The sequence below is a fragment of the Nannizzia gypsea genome, genomic scaffold, assembly GCF_000150975.2.
Source record: "Nannizzia gypsea CBS 118893 supercont1.8 genomic scaffold, whole genome shotgun sequence".
NCBI lineage: Eukaryota > Fungi > Ascomycota > Eurotiomycetes > Onygenales > Arthrodermataceae > Nannizzia > Nannizzia gypsea.
The window spans coordinates 642,974-660,976 of NW_003345194.1; the positions used below are offsets into that span (position 1 = coordinate 642,974).

Genomic DNA, 18,003 nt, shown 5'->3' on the forward strand with positions numbered 1-18,003 from the left:
AAAGCAGCAAAAGAGACGGAGAAAGCAGCGAAAAGAAGCAGAAGAAAGTGACTTTACAGCCCGCCACGACGCTCGTTTTACGCTGATACGGGATATCGGATGCTCTCTGAGCTGTGCTCGCCGTGATGGACGTCCGACGGGTGGCCAATGGCCTGGTTTCGAAGCAGACATCTCTCCTTGTCCGCCAACACTTCTCTCGCCCAGCATGCACATCACAACCACTGTGCCAGTCGATACGAACGATATCTACATCTCAGCCGCTCTCCGATAGACAGAAAGATGCTCCGGTGGCCTCCCAACAGCAGCAGAGACAACAAAAGACACCTTCACCCAGCCAGAACAACTTCGATGTGGACTCAATCAGCAACCTGCTAGACGACGTATACGACCGAGTAGGCTCCTCCAATTCACCCAGCAGCTCAAACGTCACAGCTGGGTTCCGCAACCTGTTCCAAAACGCAGACGTTGGACGGGTGACCCGAGCCGTTCGAGACTCGGTTGCAAACAATACAAATGAGGGAGGGCGCGCTGTTCCGAGATACCCTGAATTAAAACTGACTCCAAAGCTTGGCCGTACAATTGCCGTTGATCCATCGAGAGGCATTGACGTTACAGGAGCGTTTTCTATGATGGAGGCACAGGTTGCGAGGAATAAGATTAAGGCTGACGAAAGGGCTCAGCGGCACCATCTTCGTAAGGGAAGGAAGCGGAAGGCCGCGAAGTCGAAGCTGTGGAGAGCTTTGTTTAAGAAGTCGTTCCAGGTCCAGGTTGCTAGGTGTATGGAGCTGAAGAGGCAGGGATGGTAGTGTGATGTCTGTTTTGGCTGTTGACTGTGGATTCTCTGGTTACAGGCGTGTGAAGAAGTCGAATGTATAACTAGCATTATGAAGGTTGAGATGCCTTTTAATTTCATTTATCATGTACATTTAGTATATCAAAGATTCCTCCAAGCAATGCGTTGGATCTCTGTATCAACGCCTCGCCCCCCAAAAAATACATAAATGTTTTTCAATCTCTTTTCCCGCTGGAGAAGCCATTGTAGCCATGGCTGCCAGCACTGCTCAATCCGTATCCTCCGTAACCACCTATACTCGTTGTGCTGCTTGACGCTGTACCAGCACGCCGTGATCCAAAGAACCCTTTCGTCGAGCCCGGTAGGCTGCCCAACAACCCGTCTCCATCCCACCGACTTCCTTTTCGTCTCGATCCAAATGATCTGTCCCACCATATAGCAAGAATACCTCCAACGACACCAGCCATAACAAACATGCTGGCACGCCATATCATCGCCCCAAACGTACCCCAGCTCCCACCCGGCTGCGTCGAAAGAAAGGAAACATCACTCTCATCCACCCATCCAACCTTGAACGTGAACGTCACTGGCTCCCCGCGGACGATCTTGCTTCCTTTTCCAGCCGCCCAAGGGTCAAGAGGCACGCTTATCGTCCTGTCAAGCTTCCCTTCCTTATCCCGTTTAACTGCCAGTGGGAACGAGTATGCTGATCCGGCTACAACTTGGCCATCCATGCGGTGCTTGGAAGGCTTCGCGTCCTTTGACGGTATGCTTGATGACCGGTGGAAGAGAACATTCATATCCGTCCACATGTGTAAATGGCTATATTGGAGTGTCCCTTGAACCGCAAAAGTCATGGGCGTAAACGGGGTGGAGGAAAGCCCATCTTCGCTCTCCGTTGCATCTTTATCCTTATGCTTCTCCTTTTCCTTCTTCTCCTTCTTCTTCTGCTTGTCCTTGTCCTTGATATCGTCTTTTCTAGAGCTGAATTTGGTGCTGGATCCGGCTAGGGGAGCGGTAGGTATGCGGCATGCGAGAGGGACGTCGGAGTGAATGTAGTATTCTAGTAGGTGATAGAGGGAATCGGAGAGCGAGTCGATGGTGCATGTTATTGTTTCGGAGACACCATAGTGAAATGCAAGCGGCGAGCCGGTCTCATTGCATTCGGAGAAGGGTATATATTGGAGTTTTCCGGCTACATCGGTGACCTATGGGTTGGTTGGTTGGTTAATCGGTGATTCTTGCTGGATTGCTGGATGGTAGGGTGGGAATTGGTTGGAGTTCATACGTGTTGGCCATCGTCACTGTAGGTTGATTTCGCTGTTAATAGGGCCCTGAAACGGATAATTGGAGAAGAGTAGTCTTACATTGACCTGTTTAGACAGCTGATGGGGAGGTTATCGCCGTATTTGTATGCTGGTTTTGCTGGATTGTCCAGGTACGTTAACCGGGATGCGCTCACGACAGCGCAGAGACTGGAGTAAAGTACCAGGCAGAGCGGACTGGATATGTGTATCCGCTTGAGAAAAGTCATATTAATGCAATATTCCTCGCTTACGGGCGTTCGGACGATAGTGCGGTAGGTGTTCTTTTCTGGGGATTCAATTCCATCCACTACGCGGTGTTATCAGACTTGGCGGTACTCAGGGGCAAATCTATCTATATATATCATGACGACGACAAAGAGCAAACAATATCTACTGTGTTACATGATATAGTTACTTCGTGGTTGAATTACTAGGATAGAACGCTCAGGGGGGATGTTCAAAGACCGGCCGGTAATAAGATACAAGGTTTCATAGTTATTAAACGCATATGCAGCAAAGTCGTCATTATCTAGCTACGAGAAACAAAGTCATTTGTCGTTATCCCTTACTTACAAAAGGGAGGCCTTCTTCTTGAAGGCAGCGATGAGCCCACTGGTTGAGGCGTCGTGGTCTCCTCCAGCGCCAGAGGTCTCGAGCTCCTTTTGGATCTTCTTAGCAAGGACCTTTCCGAGCTCGACACCCCACTGGTCGAAGGAGTTGATGTTCCAGACAGCGCCCTCAGTGAAGGTGACATGCTCATAGTATGCGATCAGAGCACCCAGAGTAGCCGGAGTGATCTTCTGAGCTAGGATGGAGGTGGTAGGCCTGTTGCCCAGGAAGGTCTTGTGTGTGACCAGTTCGTCAGGGGCACCCTCGGCCTTGACCTGCTCGGGAGACTTGCCGACCATGAGAGCTTCTGCCTGTGCGAGGAAGTTCGAGGCAAGCATACGCTGGTGTTTGCCTCCCTCGACGGGGTTATGGGATTCAGCTGCGAGGATGAAGTCGGTGGGGATGAGCTTGGTGCCCTGGTGCAGCAGCTGGTAGAAGCTGTGCTGGGCATTGGTGGCTGGCTCACCGAAGAGGATAGCGCCAGTGGTGTATTTGGTATGTTCACCGTTGCGGGTGACGGCCTTGCCGTTACTTTCCATAGAAAGCTGCTGGAGATAGGCCGGGAAACGGTGCAGATACTGGTCAAAGGGGGAGACAAGGTGAGTCTGGGCGCCAAAGAAGTTGCTGTACCAGACGCTCAGCAGGCCGCCGAGAACAGGGATGTTTTGTTCCAGTGGAGTCTCGCGGAAGTGCTTGTCCATGGCATGGGCACCTGCAAGGAACTGGTGGAAGTTGTCGAAGCCGATGTACAGGGCAACGGAGAGGCCGATGGCAGACCAGACGGAGTAGCGGCCACCGACCCAGGACTCGAAGCCGAACATATTCTTCTTGTCGATGCCGAACTTGGTGACTTCCTGCTCGTTGGTGGAGAGGGCAACAAAGTGTTTGGCGATGTGAGCCTCGTCTTTGGCGGCCTTGAGGAACCAGTCCTTGGCCGTGTTGGCATTGGTAGTCGTCTCCGCCGTCGTGAACGTCTTGGAGGCAATGAGGAACAGAGTCGTCTCTGGGTCCGAGTTGCGCAGTGCTTCAACGATGTGAGTGCCATCAATGTTGGAGACGAAATGGATATCAAAGCTCCGGTCAGCGTACGACTTCAACGCCTCCGTCACCATAACAGGGCCACTATAGCTTCAATTAGCACTTATCCAGCCAGTATGACGCCGTCCAACGGAAGACTTACAGGTCTGAACCGCCAATGCCAATGTTGATGATGGTCTTGATCTTCTTGCCGGTGTAGCCCTTCCATTCACCACTGCGGACCTGCTCGGAGAACTGCTTCATGTGCTCCAGCACCGAATTGACGTCCTCAACGACGCTCTTCCCGCCAACCTGCATCGGCTGGTTGCTCACATTGCGCAGGGCAACATGGTAGACGGCCCGGTTCTCGGTGAAGTTGATGGGCTCGCCCTTGAACATTTGCTCGCGCAGCTCCTCGACGCCGGCCTCCCGCGCCAGGTTAACGAGAAGGGAGACCGTCTCGTCCGTGATGAGGTTCTTGGAGAAGTCGAACAGCGTCTCCGACTTGTCTGCTTCGTTGCAAAAGGTGCGAGACAGCTTCTCGAAGCGCTGCGAGTCCTTCTTGAACTCCTCGTTGAGCTGGATATGGCGGCCCGCAGTGGTATGGTGCTGCTCCAGGGCCTTCCAGGCCTCCAGGCTGCTTGCTTGTGCGAACGGCATCTTGTCTGTGTCCTTTGTATCTCTTCTGCTTGTCTCTGTGCCCTCGTCCTAGCCTTCTGTTGATGCTGTCTGCACCGAGTCTCAAGTGTGTTCGAGTTGGCGATGATGTCAGGCTGAGGGGCAGCGCCTGGAAGCTAGTTACAGCACGTCACTTATTCAACTATGATGTAGCTAAGTCAGTTAAAGAACTCCAAACCCACGACACAACGAGGTCAGCTACCTGCCCAGGTATATATAACTGACGAAAAGACCAGACATCCGCAACAACCGGCCTGCTGCTTTCTTGCTTGCTGGCTCCGACCGGTTCCTGCGAGAATTCCTCGATCCCGGGCCGGTGGTGCCACAGGCAAGCAGGTAACGCGGTAGTTGGATTATTCAGCCCGCGAGCTGCCCAGCCTGTCTAGACTTGAGGGCGCCGGCGACGATGATAAAGACGGAGACGAAGACGGGCTGGAAGATGACAAAAAGACGCATAGAAGAGGAAGAAGACGAGATGAAACCGAAGAAGTCAGCATTAGATTACATATCGACACAGCTAGCTACATCTTTGCCCACCAGATACGATATACCCTCCCCCAGCATCAACCACCGTCCATTACGTTTCGTTTAGCGGATAGAGATATAAGAAGCGAAGTCTTTAAAGCAGGTTCTGGACGAGACCGAGAGCGACGATGGCGGCAGCAGCGCCCTGGACAGCGTTGTGGTTGGCAGCACCGGTGTAGATTGGTGGGCTGGTGGCGGTTGGGGACTTGCCAGTGCCGGTTGGGGTCTTGCCAGTGGCAGTTGGAGTAGTTCCGGTTCCAGTGGGCTTAGGAGCGCCGGTTGGGGGAGTGCTGCCGGTGGGATAGGGGGCGCCAGAGGGCTTGCCGTTGCCGTTGCTGAAGGTTGGGGGGAGCTCGATGTTGTGCTGTTTGGCACACTCCTTGGGGTCAAGGCCCTGATAAGGTCGTTAGCAGTCTGTCTGATGATACCCATAAGTCTGGCTATAAGGAGTTAAAAATGACTTACGTTGGGGCAGCAGTATCCCTTGGTCAGACAGAAGCTTCCTCGTGGGCAGGGATCTAGTTATCAGACAGGTCAGCAGATGTTTTGATACGAAGTTAGGAGAGTCTCGATTTCATGGACATACAGCCTTCAGAGCAGCAGAGATCGCCCTCAGTTGGGTTGTAGCAGACCTTGCTGTCGGCACACAGCTCGAATCCGGCACCAAAGGCATCGACACAGTTCTTGCCGCGGCCCTGGGTGGTGCCGGGGATGAAGGAAGAGCCGCCGTTCTGACGGGCACGGAGCTCACGGAGGGCCTTCATGGTATGGGGCTCAACCTTGCGCCATTCTCCCTCACCGGCCATGACGCCGCTCACAAGGAGGGCAGCAAGAGCAAAGATTCCAGTGCGCATCTTGACGAAGATCTGAATTAACTGATTAAGAGATTATAGGGTATAAAGAAGGTATTCTTGGTATTCTTGCTCGTTTTCTTGCTTGGAATGAACGAATGACTGATTCTGAGATGGGAGGTAGGTATATATGTCTTCGACACGGGCATTGAGCTCCCTCTTATACAGTCCACCGTTCCCCCATGGGCTTCGGCGGCTGAAACGAGCGAAAAGGCAGTCAAGCTGCCCACCGCCGTGATCATATTGCTTAGGTTCAGCCTTTCGTCTCCACAGCCAGTGCCATCGCAGCTGGAAACGAGCTCCGGTCCATATGGCAATGTGCTTGTTTACCCCTTTTTGCCATCCAGGCACTTTAGGCTCTCTGGTGAGCTCTAAGCCGCAGCCACGAGAAGATAAAAATAGTTTATTCTGCCAAACAACGCTGTGCCATCCTATCTTAACCTTACCCGTGACTATACTAACCACCCGTCTATCAGCTAATTTGTCGGTTAATATCCGAGTATCATGCTAGCTGAAAAGATGCTCGTTTGATCAAACAGAAATCTTCTCTGCTCACTGGTCCTTTCTTCACCGTAGTTACAAGAAAAGAGCAGCCTGACAAAAAGGACTTGTTTAGTACGGAGTAGACAGACTAATTTCTTCTGCACCAGGGGATAAACACACCAGACGGAACGTTGCGAGGCTGACACGAAGACGACCTGTTCGTTAAGCGTCGTGCCCAGCCATCGCCCAAGCTCTTGACCAGGTCCAGGCTTCAGCCATCCAGTCGGCCTTTCAACGGCAACTGGCCAGCAACAAACGAAAGGTGCAAAAAGGGGCAATATAAGCACCCAATACAATCGAGTTATACATCAAGCTAATTAAAATAAGCTGCCTAAATAGTCGTGGCTCAATTACAGGCCGCTTGCACTGCCCGAAACGAAAAAAAATAAACAGCGTTCTGCCTTGTCACTGGCCGAAGGAAACTCACGGGTCCAAACCTATCAATCACATTAAGGACTTCTGCGCTGGAGGTCTCGTCAAATAATTAAATAGTTAACGGGTTATGCGGTTGCTGGCTGGGAATTAACCTTGACCTCCGTGCTTCCAGACTTAGATTTGAAAATCATCGTCTCATTGGCATTGATGACCAGCTCAGTCACATCGTTTGCATCCTCGTCCCGCAATTGATGCTGCACCAGTCCTTCTAGGTTGCTCGAATTAAACGCTTGATCTGTCGTCGCTTTTGCCAGCGCAGTAGCTAGTTGTGCGCCCTTAGAACCTGGCTCGCTGCCTGTAGCGAGGGCTTCTTCAACCTTCTGTACCTCCTCCCTAGACTGCTTGTCTAGTATGTCAACCGGAAACACCGATTCGATTGGATCAGAGTGCCAGAGCGCCTGCAGGTCCTCGCTGTACCAGACGATAAGCCATGAGTTGTCACCACCAGAGCTAGGGCGGGAACTGGAGCTAGCTGGGTATTCGACTTCCAAGTCAGGCGTGGATGTTTTGCCCGGCTGCAAAATTGCCCATTCTTGACGGCTCTTGCGGGTGTTGCTGCACTTGTGAATCACTGAGATGGCAACGATAGGCCTTGCGGTATTGTTCACCACTCTGACACAGGCAGTTTTCGTGTTTGCTGCTTGGCTAGGCAGCAGGTTAGAGGCTGCTGCCATGGCAGACTTGAGTGAGGCGAGCATGTCTGTGCCTTGGCTAAGAGAGAGAAACGCCTTGAATATACGTCGCGAGATGCCTTCTTCTTTCCAAACGAGAGAGTTGATTATTATCTCACTTGAGCTTTGTTATAGCTGATCGCGTCCTTATATACACACCTCTCGAGTAACGGCTCGATGGCTGGCTGACCTCCAGGCCATGAATGACTCTCTATCGCATGATCTGAGGTCTGCAGCTTCCTGACTATCATTACCAATATGTAGCGGCCCATTTCAAGAACCTCGTAAGCTCCTACCTGAATATCCAAGTTTGCCCGTCGAATCAGGTTGGGAAAGATCGGGATCTGCACAGGCACCCGCCTTGTTTTGTTTGTAGACGCAACACATGGTTTCACACCTTTGGACTTGATCTACCTTCCATTGTGTATCAGGCGGAAGATGGTCCCGAGAGGGTTGATCATTGTGACATCTTTTCTCGTGTTCGAGAATTTCGAAGACCCTCGCGCTACTGCCATTGAGTGATAGACAAGATGTGTATTTGTTAACACAAGTTCATGACCTGTTCGGTGTGCTTCCAGCTGTCCATTCACGAGCGGACTGTACAACTGTCACTGTGAGTTGGCGGGATACTCTACACTTTTTAAAAGTCGTAAGACTTCGATGTCTAATACAGACGGAAACTTATACGAACCATTGCTGGCGCAAGGCCATGCGATTCGCTGGATTATCTCAAAGCTAGAAGATCCGTAGCTACGGCTTGTGCAGTTGATACAACTGTAACCGACACTCTACTAGCAATCTTGCCAGGAACAGAGGACACGCCTACCCAGTCACTGGAATAGCTTTTGGAACAACTTCAATGGGGCCAATAAAGTGGTTATCACACCAGAAAGCTCCGAAGACTTCATGACGATAACCACGTCGGTTCCCGGTTGGTATCTGGAAAATTTTTACTGGCCCGATTGAAGATAGCTGATCAGCTATTTCCATAACCATTCTCTCTTTCTCGCAAAACTGGCTGTTAGCAATGCAAGGACTTGGCCTTCTCTAACGTTGTGTGGTTGTCGCAAGTGCCCGGGTCATCAGGCGTCGTTGACAGAAGCATAAGATCAAGGAGCTGAAAAGGCCTTGACGCGTGCTGACTTCACGCTTGAAGAGGGTCCTTTCACATTCACATAACTAGTGCAATCATTCAATATTTAAATGCGTCAAGCCATTGGAGGCACAAGAATGGGATCGAGGGCATGGCCATGGGTATCACAACATTGGCGTTGTACTCGGGTAGACTGAAGAGTCCCTATTCTCATAATTATCAAGCCGACTTGGGCCCGCAGTAACGTAATTCTTGTAAGCATGCATCCCCAGTACGTCATAGAGCTTCTTCTATCTTTTTTCGTCTTCTCCTCCTTTATCGTCTTGACTTGCACTCTATCCCTCGTCGTCGCTGTTGATTTCTATCAAATTGAAAAAGTGGAAATAAAAATAAAGCGGTGGCACGTGATACCAAGCACGGGCCACCCGCTCCGTCTCTAAAAACCTCCATCAAAAGAGCATCAAAAGGCACGAGAAGAAAGACCAGGAAAGTGACGACAGGCGTGAAGAGAAGTAGCGCACGCGATATCCATAGAGATGACCGCTTGGTTGTGCTCAATATAAGTGCAACAGTCTTTTGCCCTCGCCTTACAATTTCGGATCCTCTGATTTTTCATTGGGTTCAAGGTTGCGTTTCCTAGGATAAGGCGTGAGTAGAGAAGCAAGATGTATAATCCATATCAAGGTAAGGAAAACTAGCCAATTTACTTGCCTGTTCCGAATGCTAACCATTTTTCTACAGCTTCAGGGCCGTTTGGCCAACCGCCAGATTTTGGAAGCTATCCTGGGGCGCCGCCAGGTCTCGGTGGTGAGCTTTGCCTGTCCCCTTTCAATCGCGTAACTTGCATGTTGTATAGCTAAACTAAGGCTTTTTTTTTTATTTGGAAAGGCCCGCCAGGAATGGCACCTCCGGGAATGGCACCTCCAGGGACCGGAGCACCGCCAGGAATGCAGCAGCACAATGCCCAACAGCCAGGCCGGCCCGGCGGCTTCCCACCAAACTTCCAGCCTCCCGCGAACATGCCAAATATCAATTTCTCAGCACCCGTAATTCGCCTAGGTACCTCGGGTCCTCCTAAATCGACGACTCCGCATGAAGGTGGCCGTGAGCGGGGTGGAGACGCGGGAGGGCGCAGGGGAGGCCAGCATCACACAGCGTCGATAGAATCCCAGCGTCAGAATATACGCGAAGCGATCATGCAGCTGCAGCCGCCGACAAAGGATGAAATTGTACGCACAGTTTTTGTCAGTGGTATAACCGAAGGCACAGGCGGTGACGAAGGTGTTGAACGTATTTTACGGTCTGCGGGTAATCTTAGGCGCTGGATTCGAGCAACTGATGCGGATAATAAGCCGTGCAAGTTTGGTTTTGCAGAGTACGAGGACCCAGAAAGTCTTAATACCGCTGTCGAGGTGCTAAGGGATATCGAAGTTCCTGTCAACAAACAGCGGCCATCTGATGGCGAAAAGGATGATGAAGAAGTTGAAATGAGCAAACTAATGGTAGGTTTAAATACTCGTATACTTTACTTTACAGTGCTGACAAGCTATAGGTGGTTGTCGATGATAGCTCTCTCAAATACCTCGAGCAGTATGAAACCAACAACACTCAGGAACCAGAAGCAGTACATTTACGTCTCGAAACTGCAAGAAAAAACCTCGCAGCTGTTTTAGCAGAACTAACCAACCCTTCAGCTCAAATCAAAGGGGAGGGAGTGGACAAGGATGGTGATACTACCATGGGTGATGGTGAAAAGCAGGCTGACGGAACTTCTGCTGAAGTGATTACCATCCCAATAACTGTGGAGGATGAGCTTTCCGATATCCCTGCCGAGATGAGAGAAACTGTTGCAAAGGAGATTGCGGCGTTCCGTGAACGGAGCAACCGCCGGGATCTCGAACGGCTGAAGCGAGAGGAGGAGATCGAGTCCCTAGAGCGAGCTAGGAATGCAGGCCATTCGCGTTCGAACAGACTGTCTTCTCCGCCTCGTTCCACGCCTGCCCCTGCCGGAGGTGCTAACGGGATTCCACTTGGGCCTCGAGATAGAAGCGTACCAAATGCGCCGTCTGGGCCAAAGGGATATGGACAACAAATTCCAAAGGACTACCAAAAGGGTGTATCGTTTGTTAACAATGAAACAGACATTGCTCCGGAAGACGACGATACCGATGCAAGTGATTCTGAGGTTGAAAGGAGACATCAGGGAAAACGAAATGCAGAGCTGGAGAAACAAGCCTTAGATCAGGAACGGCGATGGCTAAATCGTGAAAGAAGCAGGACAGCAGCTGTAGAGAGAGAGAAGAATCGAGAACGGGATGAAGGGCAACGTGCAGAAGAAGAGAAGCGAGCCATGGCCAAACGATTGCGGGAGTGGAATGATGATACGGAAGCCAGCCGGAAGGTGGAGGAATACTATGCTGACCGTGGAGTGTGGATACGCAAGCGTGCTGCGTTCCGGAATAGGGAGGCAACCATGGATGAAGCCGACAGGGCGGCCGAAGAGCGAGAAAAGGCCAAAGAAGCTCAGCAACAAGAACAAGCCCGCGGCATGGCTGAAGACTTCCTCGCCCGTCAAGCCCAGGAGATGGAGTCTCGCAACCAACCTCGCAAGGAGCCCCAACGGTTCAAGCTATCTCTTGGAGCCGCTGCTCAGAAAGCTCAACGGAGAACCGTTGCTGAGGTTGAGGGTCTGCTTGAAGATGAAGAAGATACTTCTGCAACTGCCAGACGCCCTCTGACCGACATCAAATTCGATTCTATTGCCGAAACCGCAGGACTTACAGATGAAGAACGTGCGCAGGCTGCTAGACAGCTTGCGGCCGAGATTCCTTCAGATAAAGAGGGCCTATGGAAGTGGGAAGTCAAGTGGGAGTTTGTGGATGAGGCAGTCCTCGGCGACCAGCTTAAGCCTTTCGTTGAGAAGAAAATCATGGAGTATCTCGGTGTCCAAGAGCAGATGCTGGTTGATGTTGTGGAGGAGCATATCCGGAAGCGCGGCAGCCCTCAGGATCTCGTGGAACAACTCGAAGGGGTAAGCTTTCCGTACTCTTGTTGCTTAATCTCGTTGTTGTCACGCTTGCTAATACATTATTCAACTAGGCTCTGGACGAGGAGGCTGAAGTTCTGGTGAAGAAGCTGTGGCGTATGATTGTGTTCTTCTCTGAAAGCGAGAAGAGAGGTCTCTCTAGCTAGTCTTGAATATATGGCACTTCTCTTGCTAGAGATGTCTGTAAACTAGAAATGAAACTACTGGCGTTTTTTCTCTTTGATTGCTTACCTACCTAGGGTAGTTATTGGTTTGAAGATCTGGTTACAACTCAGAAGGGTTCTCGAACTAGCGAATCAGATAAGATAATATAAATTTAGGTAACCATGCAAACCTTGCAACCTTAGAACAACATCATTGTATTAATCACATTTGACGAGTCAATCCTGAAAACAAGCTGAAGGGAGCAAATATATAAACTAACTGAATGCCCAAACGCTTCATGATATCGTGTCTTATGCAGTCGTGACCCATTTGCTTCCAACGCCGTTTTGAAATGATACCCAAAAATTTTCCAACAGTCATTAAGTCACATATCCTCCAGTCATTAACCATTATTAGCCATCAAGAAGCCATCGACTAGCAGTGCGGTCGTGGTTTAAGATCCGTTTCAGCCGGTACATTATCAATAAATCCATGTGCGAATTGAAGGAATCGGAAGCAGTCAGCGAAATTGGTCATGAGGCCTAAGGAGATACGAACGCCTCCGCCAGTCGTCATGCCCATATCCAACAGGAATTCATCAAAGGTCTTCGGGTCACCCTCTTGCTCCTTTGCCGCCGCTTCTTGGTTGAATGCGTTGAGGAGGGCTTCTTCGGTGAGGTGGAATGCTGCTTCACTGGCACCGGGGTTGCAGAAGCATCCGGTGCGGAGGGAGAGGTTGATAGGGAGAGCGCGTTGGTCGACGACACGTTCATCTATAACGCGGCCGGTGGGATCGAAGAAGTTAAGTGTTATGGTTCCGCCGCGGTTGGTTGTGTTTTGAGGTCCGTATACGATAACGACACGACGGCCGTTGGAGTGACGGAGTTCGAGGAGGCTGTCGATTAGCCACCCGGCGAGCATCTTGACACGGCCGCTGATAGTTTCCATGCCGATACTGGATAAGTGGTTGAGGCCGATCTCGACGGCAGGTAGGCCGAAGAAGTCGACGCTACCATCTTCGAATACTTCGTGCCACTTCCGAGTTGTGATCTGGTTCTGGTTCTGGTTAGAACCGTTTGTGCTATTAAGCAGGTCCATAGTCATGGTAGGGACTTTTTCGCCTGATACCCATGGGCGCTGGAGCTTTGCCAGTGTCTGCTTACGAGCTATCAGACAGCCGACGCCAGAGGGATACCCAAACATCTTGTAGAAAGATATTGGGACAAAGTCGGGATGCCATTTGGACAAGTCTAGACGATTTGCCGGGACAAAGCTGGCAGCGTCTAAAACAACATCCCATCCATGAGCCTGGGCTTCCTCAATCCATTTCAACGAATGCTGGACACCGCTGAAATTTGATTGGGCGGGGAATGCGAAGAGACGGTGGCCACCTGAACTCTTGTTGCAGAGTGATTTTTTCAGGAACGCCTCATCTATATTCAGGTTTGGTGGCACAACAGGTACATGAGTGATGGATGTCCCTTTGCTACGAGCAAACTCTCGAAGACCTTGCACGGAATTATGGTTGTCCCACAGAAGGAGCAGCTCTCCCTGCGATGTGAACGGGTAAGACTCCCCTACTAGCTTCAGGGCGTGAGATGCATTGGCTGTGAAGATAACCTCGTACTTGTCCGGAGAGGCCCGGAAGAATGAAAGGACATGTTCTCTGATTCGCTGGATTGCCGCTGCGTTCGAGGTTGAGCTGGAGTCGCTGTAGATACTGGACCGGAGCAGGTCGAAGTGTGTGCGGAGCTGCTTCTCGCCGTACAAGCCCGCGCCGGTATAGTCTAGGTATACATGGTCCTTTAAGGGGGTGTATTCTGTTGCTCGCAGGGTATCGATCTCCTTTGTCTCACCAAACGTCGGGCTCGCCCTTCTAAAATCCCGTTCAGCCTTCTTCATTGCACGAAGTTGCTTCCATTTGGTTAACAGTCGAGGCCTTCGGGGCTCCTGGTGCTCTGGCAGCTGACGGCTCATACAAGAACCCATATTTTAAGGGGTGAAAGGGAAACAAAAAAAAAAAAAAACCAAAATTAAAGGACAGCACAACCGGCTACTAGCTGCAGGAGCTCAAAAATGTCATGAGTTGGAATAGGGGGGGATTGAGGGAAAAGGCCCTCTCCAACATAGACACTGCCTGCTACTTAAAAGGAGAGGACCCCCAATTGCTTGACCGAGCAGACAGCGGAAGCTTGCCCGTTGGCATGCATCCTCCACTCCCCACCCCGTCACCTGAACAGGTAGCTCAGGGAACGGAGCCTGGCGTATATGCATGGGTGCAACATGTAAGTCTGCGGGTTATGCGGGCTACGCTGTACCCTGGACTTTGGCCAAATTCCCCGGTCAAGGCGCTTCGTAAAGGGTTCCTTATCAGGACTGGCGTCTCCGCTAGCGCATCACGGTATAGACGGGTCGTCGCCGCTTGGACCCTCACTCAAACCTTAATGGGGTTCCATTAGTGCGTGTTAGTAAGCTCCTAGCTATTTTTATTTTCCAGCCCTGAGTGTCAAATTATCAAAGAATTATAGCTAATATCGCAACCATACAAGCCTAATTGCTCCGTACAAAGAAAGGGCCTGGTGCCTTAGCTCCCGTAAAAGCGGTGGTAGTATCAAATAGTCAATAGCATATTCTTTAGAGTACCTCCCCATCCTTTATGTAGGTGAAAAACTGCCAGTCCACATGGCGAATTGGACGGATTGTATTGAGGGACTTGACAAATTCCCAATACTCAGTATAAGCACCCTCAACCTCCCAATTTACCAGACCAGTAGTTAGCCTGAATATTTACCCTATTCTCTCCATCGCCTTTAATGATCATCTAAGGGTAGATTTGACCCCATCCGGCGCAGAATACTGCCCAGGGCGCAACCTATAGCTCACGATTGATCTCCTTCATCATGGGCTTGTTGAGGGCCACCGTGCCCTCTCTGGGGTCCCCATTATCATGCGCGTGCAATGCTTCTTCATCTGGAGTTATACAAACAGTATCAACGTCTCATTTGGATTTGGTGTGGCCTAAAGTCGCGCTGGAAATAGTTTCGCGATAAACTGCGAGATGCTGGCGCCCGAGACGAAGCTCAAGCCTGTATACCAGACATGGACTCTGTTAGACATTACTTCCAGCTTCAATAAAGCTGGTCTTGGGAGTAATTGAAGGTGACTTGATGTTGGTCTCTAAGACCTGAACGCGCGTAACGAGACCTTTCATTTAAAATAATCAACTTAAGTCGCTTGCTATTGGCTAGCTAGCTATGACTGAGAAATTATCCATAATTATACGCTACTTTTAGTCATAAATCGCCAGTAATCCACATTCTATTGGCTGAGAAAGTGAAAATCAATACGTTTCTTGGCCAATGAGAGCGCTATCCTTGGGAAACAACAGGGATACAAATGACTACCCGATCAGGCAATATCCGAGTCCATCAAATCAAAAAAATGCATCGCGAAGTCATTTTCGACTTTTCAGCTCTCGACCCCGATATACTCCCTTGCCTGCCCGGCTTGTTTACCTTGCAGGGCCTGCATGTACTAAGGAACTTGGCCTGCCAGCATGCATATCAGAGTGGCTTCGCTGTTAAATTCGCCTCGCTCCCGGTCGAAGCTCCACCGTCTGGCATCCTGGAGATGGCCTGCATCGGGTGCAGCCACCGCAGCCAATAGAGAGTAATCAGGACAGAGTACCGAGCATATTACGTCGTAGTGCAGACGGCCAGTGGACGGGCGATTTTACCCTTTCTCATTGCAATTTGGCAGCATATTCTTATGGCCTCGACATGGGTGCTGGGTGCCAGGTGCAGATGCATGCAACACGGCTGTTTCCAGGGTGCAATGCAGGGCGGCCACGGCAGACCAAGGGACCAGGGGAAATGCCGCGTTGAGACATTTATAAGATGTACAGCAGCGCTGCGGTGAATAGGGGGGCTTAACGGTGAGCAAGATGGATGTCTCTACGTCTACGGCGTATGGGGCCAATGTTTCTATTACTTTAATTAGAGGCACCCAGTTCGCTAACCTTTTACGCAGGCTTTAACTGGCTTTTACCTTGCCTCTAGCGAATCCTTTTACCTGGCTTTGCTCTTGCCGGGCCTTTTCCCGGGCTTTCCCCCTCCTCCCCGCCCTCTGCAGGCCCCTGCTAGGCCTTGCCTTAGGCCTTGCTTTAGGTCTTGCTTTAGGTCTTGCTTTAGGCGGCGCAAGGACCCAGAAGCCACCAGGCATCTCTCCACCGTTTAGCGCCCGCTTACTTATATAACTTACAGGCTGACTGAGAAGCCAGAAAAAAGGTGACAGGTCGCATCTCTACCGCACCATTTTCCACTTCTGAGATAGCATCAAGCGCAAAAAGGAGATCAGGTCTTCGATCGTCCGGAGAGATCTTGCAGTAGTTCAAGCATCGACATCCACCCACAGCCGCATACACTGCTTTTTGAGACAAGACGGCCAGCATGAAGATCACCGGCTTCACTTCGCACGATGTGCGCTTCCCTGTACGTTTCTATCTTCCTATCTTCCTGGGGGCCGGGAACTGAACCCCCTATACGCCGTATATACTCTGTCCCTTGGGTCTTATCATATTATTCCTTCGCTAACCAAATTGATGGGCCTGCCTATCGGGTATTACTCCTAGACATCGTTAGACAACACCGGCTCTGATGCTATGAATGCAGCTACTGACTACTCGGCTGCCTACTGTGTGCTACAGACTGACTCGGCTCATAGCGGCCATGGTATGGTATGTATGTGACATTGTTTTGTACGACGGAATAGCGCCTTGACTTGTCGCTGCCTCTCAGCTCTGATCGCTCACCCAAACCCTCGGGTTTGCCCTTTGCTTTTTTGCCCTTGCTTTTTCATTTCACGCTCCTGCAGGCTGACTAGAAATTGTCGCCCGTAAAAGACTTTTACCATCGGCCGAGGTAATGAGATTGTCTGCGCGGCCATTGATGCGCTGGCAACGCTACTGGTTGGAAAGGAGCTTGATTCCCTAACCGCTGATTGGGGCAAGACATGGCGCTACCTGGTATCTGACAGCCAGCTACGATGGATCGGCCCTGAAAAGGGCGTCATCCACCTTGCGCTCGGAGCCATCGTCAATGCTCTGTGGGATCTATGGGCAAAGTCCCTCAACAAACCCGTATGGAGAGTTGTTGCAGACATGACGCCCGAAGAATTGGTGAAATGCATTGATTTTAGATACATTACTGACGCACTTACACCAGACGAAGCCATCAAGCTGCTGCAGGAAGTGGAGCCTGGCAAGAAGCAGAGAATTGAGGAGGCGGAAAGTAACCAGGCTGTTCCGGCGTATACGACCAGTGCTGGCTGGCTCGGCTACGATGAGGAGAAGGTGAAGAGCCTGCTTGAGCAAAGCGTCCAGGATGGATACCGTTATTTTAAACTGAAAGTTGGCGGAGACCTGGACACGGATAAACGGCGGTTGACGATCGCTAGGGAGGCCATTGGATACGACAAGGGAAATGTTCTGATGATCGATGCCAATCAGGTATGTCTACCCATCTTTTTATCTGCTTTCTTGTCGAGACCATTTCCCCTATACGGGAGTCCTTTCGCCTAAATAAGCGAACTATACGCTTCTATCAAACAACAACGCTATGACTCAGAACTATATGGTCGAGCCAGATTGATAGCTGGCTGTTCTTCCAAAGTAATTAACTGTGAGTTTAGGTGTGGTCAGTTCCCGAGGCTATCTCACATATGCAAGAGCTCGCGCAGTTCAAGCCATGGTTTATCGAAGAGCCTACTTCCCCAGACGACATTCTGGGCCACGCAGCCATCCGCAAAGCCCTTCAAGACACGCCACACGGTACCATTGGAGTCGCAACGGGTGAAATGTGCCAAAACCGCGTTATGTTTAAACAATTCCTCCAGTCAGGCGCCCTCTCCGTCATCCAGCCAGATGCATGTCGAGTTGGCGGCGTCAACGAGTGTCTAGCTATCCTACTACTGGCCCGTAAATTTGGTGTCCCGGTCGTGCCCCATTCAGGAGGCGTGGGCCTGCCAGAGTACACGCAGCATCTGAGCACGATTGACTATGTAGTGATGACAGGGAAGAAGAGTGTGTTGGAGTATGTGGACCACTTGCACGAGCACTTCGAATATCCGGCTCGGGTGCGGAACGGGTATTACGTTACACCCATGGAGCCTGGGTATAGTGTGCAGATGAAGGCGCGTAGCATGGAAGAATACTCCTTTCCAGGGGAAGATGGAAAGAGTTGGTGGAGATCCGAAGAGGCGAAGCCGGTGCTACAGCGTCCTCGTGTGGTTTGA

The 18,003-nt window shown here is 50.9% G+C and overlaps 9 protein-coding genes across 9 annotated transcripts; 3 read left to right on the top strand and 6 right to left on the bottom strand.

Moving 5' to 3' along the window:
- Positions 1-125: 125 nt before the first annotated feature.
- On the top strand, positions 126-806 carry MGYG_08085 (hypothetical protein; the record flags this gene model as incomplete). The annotated part of the gene is made up of 1 exon (XM_003169863.1): positions 126-806. The coding sequence occupies one exon, from the start codon at positions 126-128 to the stop codon at positions 804-806; it is 681 nt and encodes a 226-aa protein (XP_003169911.1).
- Positions 807-1,008: 202 nt separating this feature from the next.
- On the bottom strand, positions 1,009-2,327 carry MGYG_08086 (hypothetical protein; the record flags this gene model as incomplete). The annotated part of the gene is made up of 3 exons (XM_003169864.1): positions 1,009-2,001; positions 2,082-2,097; positions 2,161-2,327. 3 exons carry the CDS (start codon positions 2,325-2,327, stop codon positions 1,009-1,011), a joined length of 1,176 nt encoding a protein of 391 aa, XP_003169912.1.
- A 342-nt stretch (positions 2,328-2,669) lies between these two features.
- MGYG_08087 (glucose-6-phosphate isomerase) lies at positions 2,670-4,386 on the bottom strand (the record flags this gene model as incomplete). Its single annotated transcript, XM_003169865.1, has 2 exons — positions 2,670-3,831; positions 3,890-4,386. 2 exons carry the CDS (start codon positions 4,384-4,386, stop codon positions 2,670-2,672), a joined length of 1,659 nt encoding a protein of 552 aa, XP_003169913.1.
- A 637-nt stretch (positions 4,387-5,023) lies between these two features.
- Positions 5,024-5,838, bottom strand: MGYG_08088 (hypothetical protein; the record flags this gene model as incomplete). Its single annotated transcript, XM_003169866.1, has 3 exons — positions 5,516-5,838; positions 5,395-5,447; positions 5,024-5,323 (listed from the first exon to the last, which is right to left on the bottom strand). The coding sequence occupies exons 1-3, from the start codon at positions 5,781-5,783 to the stop codon at positions 5,024-5,026; spliced, it is 621 nt and encodes a 206-aa protein (XP_003169914.1). The 5' UTR covers positions 5,784-5,838.
- Positions 5,839-6,823: 985 nt separating this feature from the next.
- Positions 6,824-7,456, bottom strand: MGYG_08089 (hypothetical protein; the record flags this gene model as incomplete). The annotated part of the gene is made up of 1 exon (XM_003169867.1): positions 6,824-7,456. One exon carries the CDS (start codon positions 7,454-7,456, stop codon positions 6,824-6,826), a length of 633 nt encoding a protein of 210 aa, XP_003169915.1.
- A 1,731-nt stretch (positions 7,457-9,187) lies between these two features.
- On the top strand, positions 9,188-11,714 carry MGYG_08090 (hypothetical protein; the record flags this gene model as incomplete). The annotated part of the gene is made up of 5 exons (XM_003169868.1): positions 9,188-9,206; positions 9,264-9,329; positions 9,411-10,024; positions 10,075-11,553; positions 11,622-11,714. 5 exons carry the CDS (start codon positions 9,188-9,190, stop codon positions 11,712-11,714), a joined length of 2,271 nt encoding a protein of 756 aa, XP_003169916.1.
- Positions 11,715-12,147: 433 nt separating this feature from the next.
- On the bottom strand, positions 12,148-13,701 carry MGYG_08091 (molybdenum cofactor sulfurase; the record flags this gene model as incomplete). Its single annotated transcript, XM_003169869.1, has 1 exon — positions 12,148-13,701. One exon carries the CDS (start codon positions 13,699-13,701, stop codon positions 12,148-12,150), a length of 1,554 nt encoding a protein of 517 aa, XP_003169917.1.
- Positions 13,702-15,444: 1,743 nt separating this feature from the next.
- MGYG_08092 (hypothetical protein) lies at positions 15,445-15,933 on the bottom strand (the record flags this gene model as incomplete). Its single annotated transcript, XM_003169870.1, has 2 exons — positions 15,445-15,621; positions 15,760-15,933. The coding sequence occupies 2 exons, from the start codon at positions 15,931-15,933 to the stop codon at positions 15,445-15,447; spliced, it is 351 nt and encodes a 116-aa protein (XP_003169918.1).
- A 227-nt stretch (positions 15,934-16,160) lies between these two features.
- On the top strand, positions 16,161-18,003 carry MGYG_08093 (hypothetical protein; the record flags this gene model as incomplete). The annotated part of the gene is made up of 4 exons (XM_003169871.1): positions 16,161-16,202; positions 16,343-16,447; positions 16,613-17,218; positions 17,401-18,003. 4 exons carry the CDS (start codon positions 16,161-16,163, stop codon positions 18,001-18,003), a joined length of 1,356 nt encoding a protein of 451 aa, XP_003169919.1.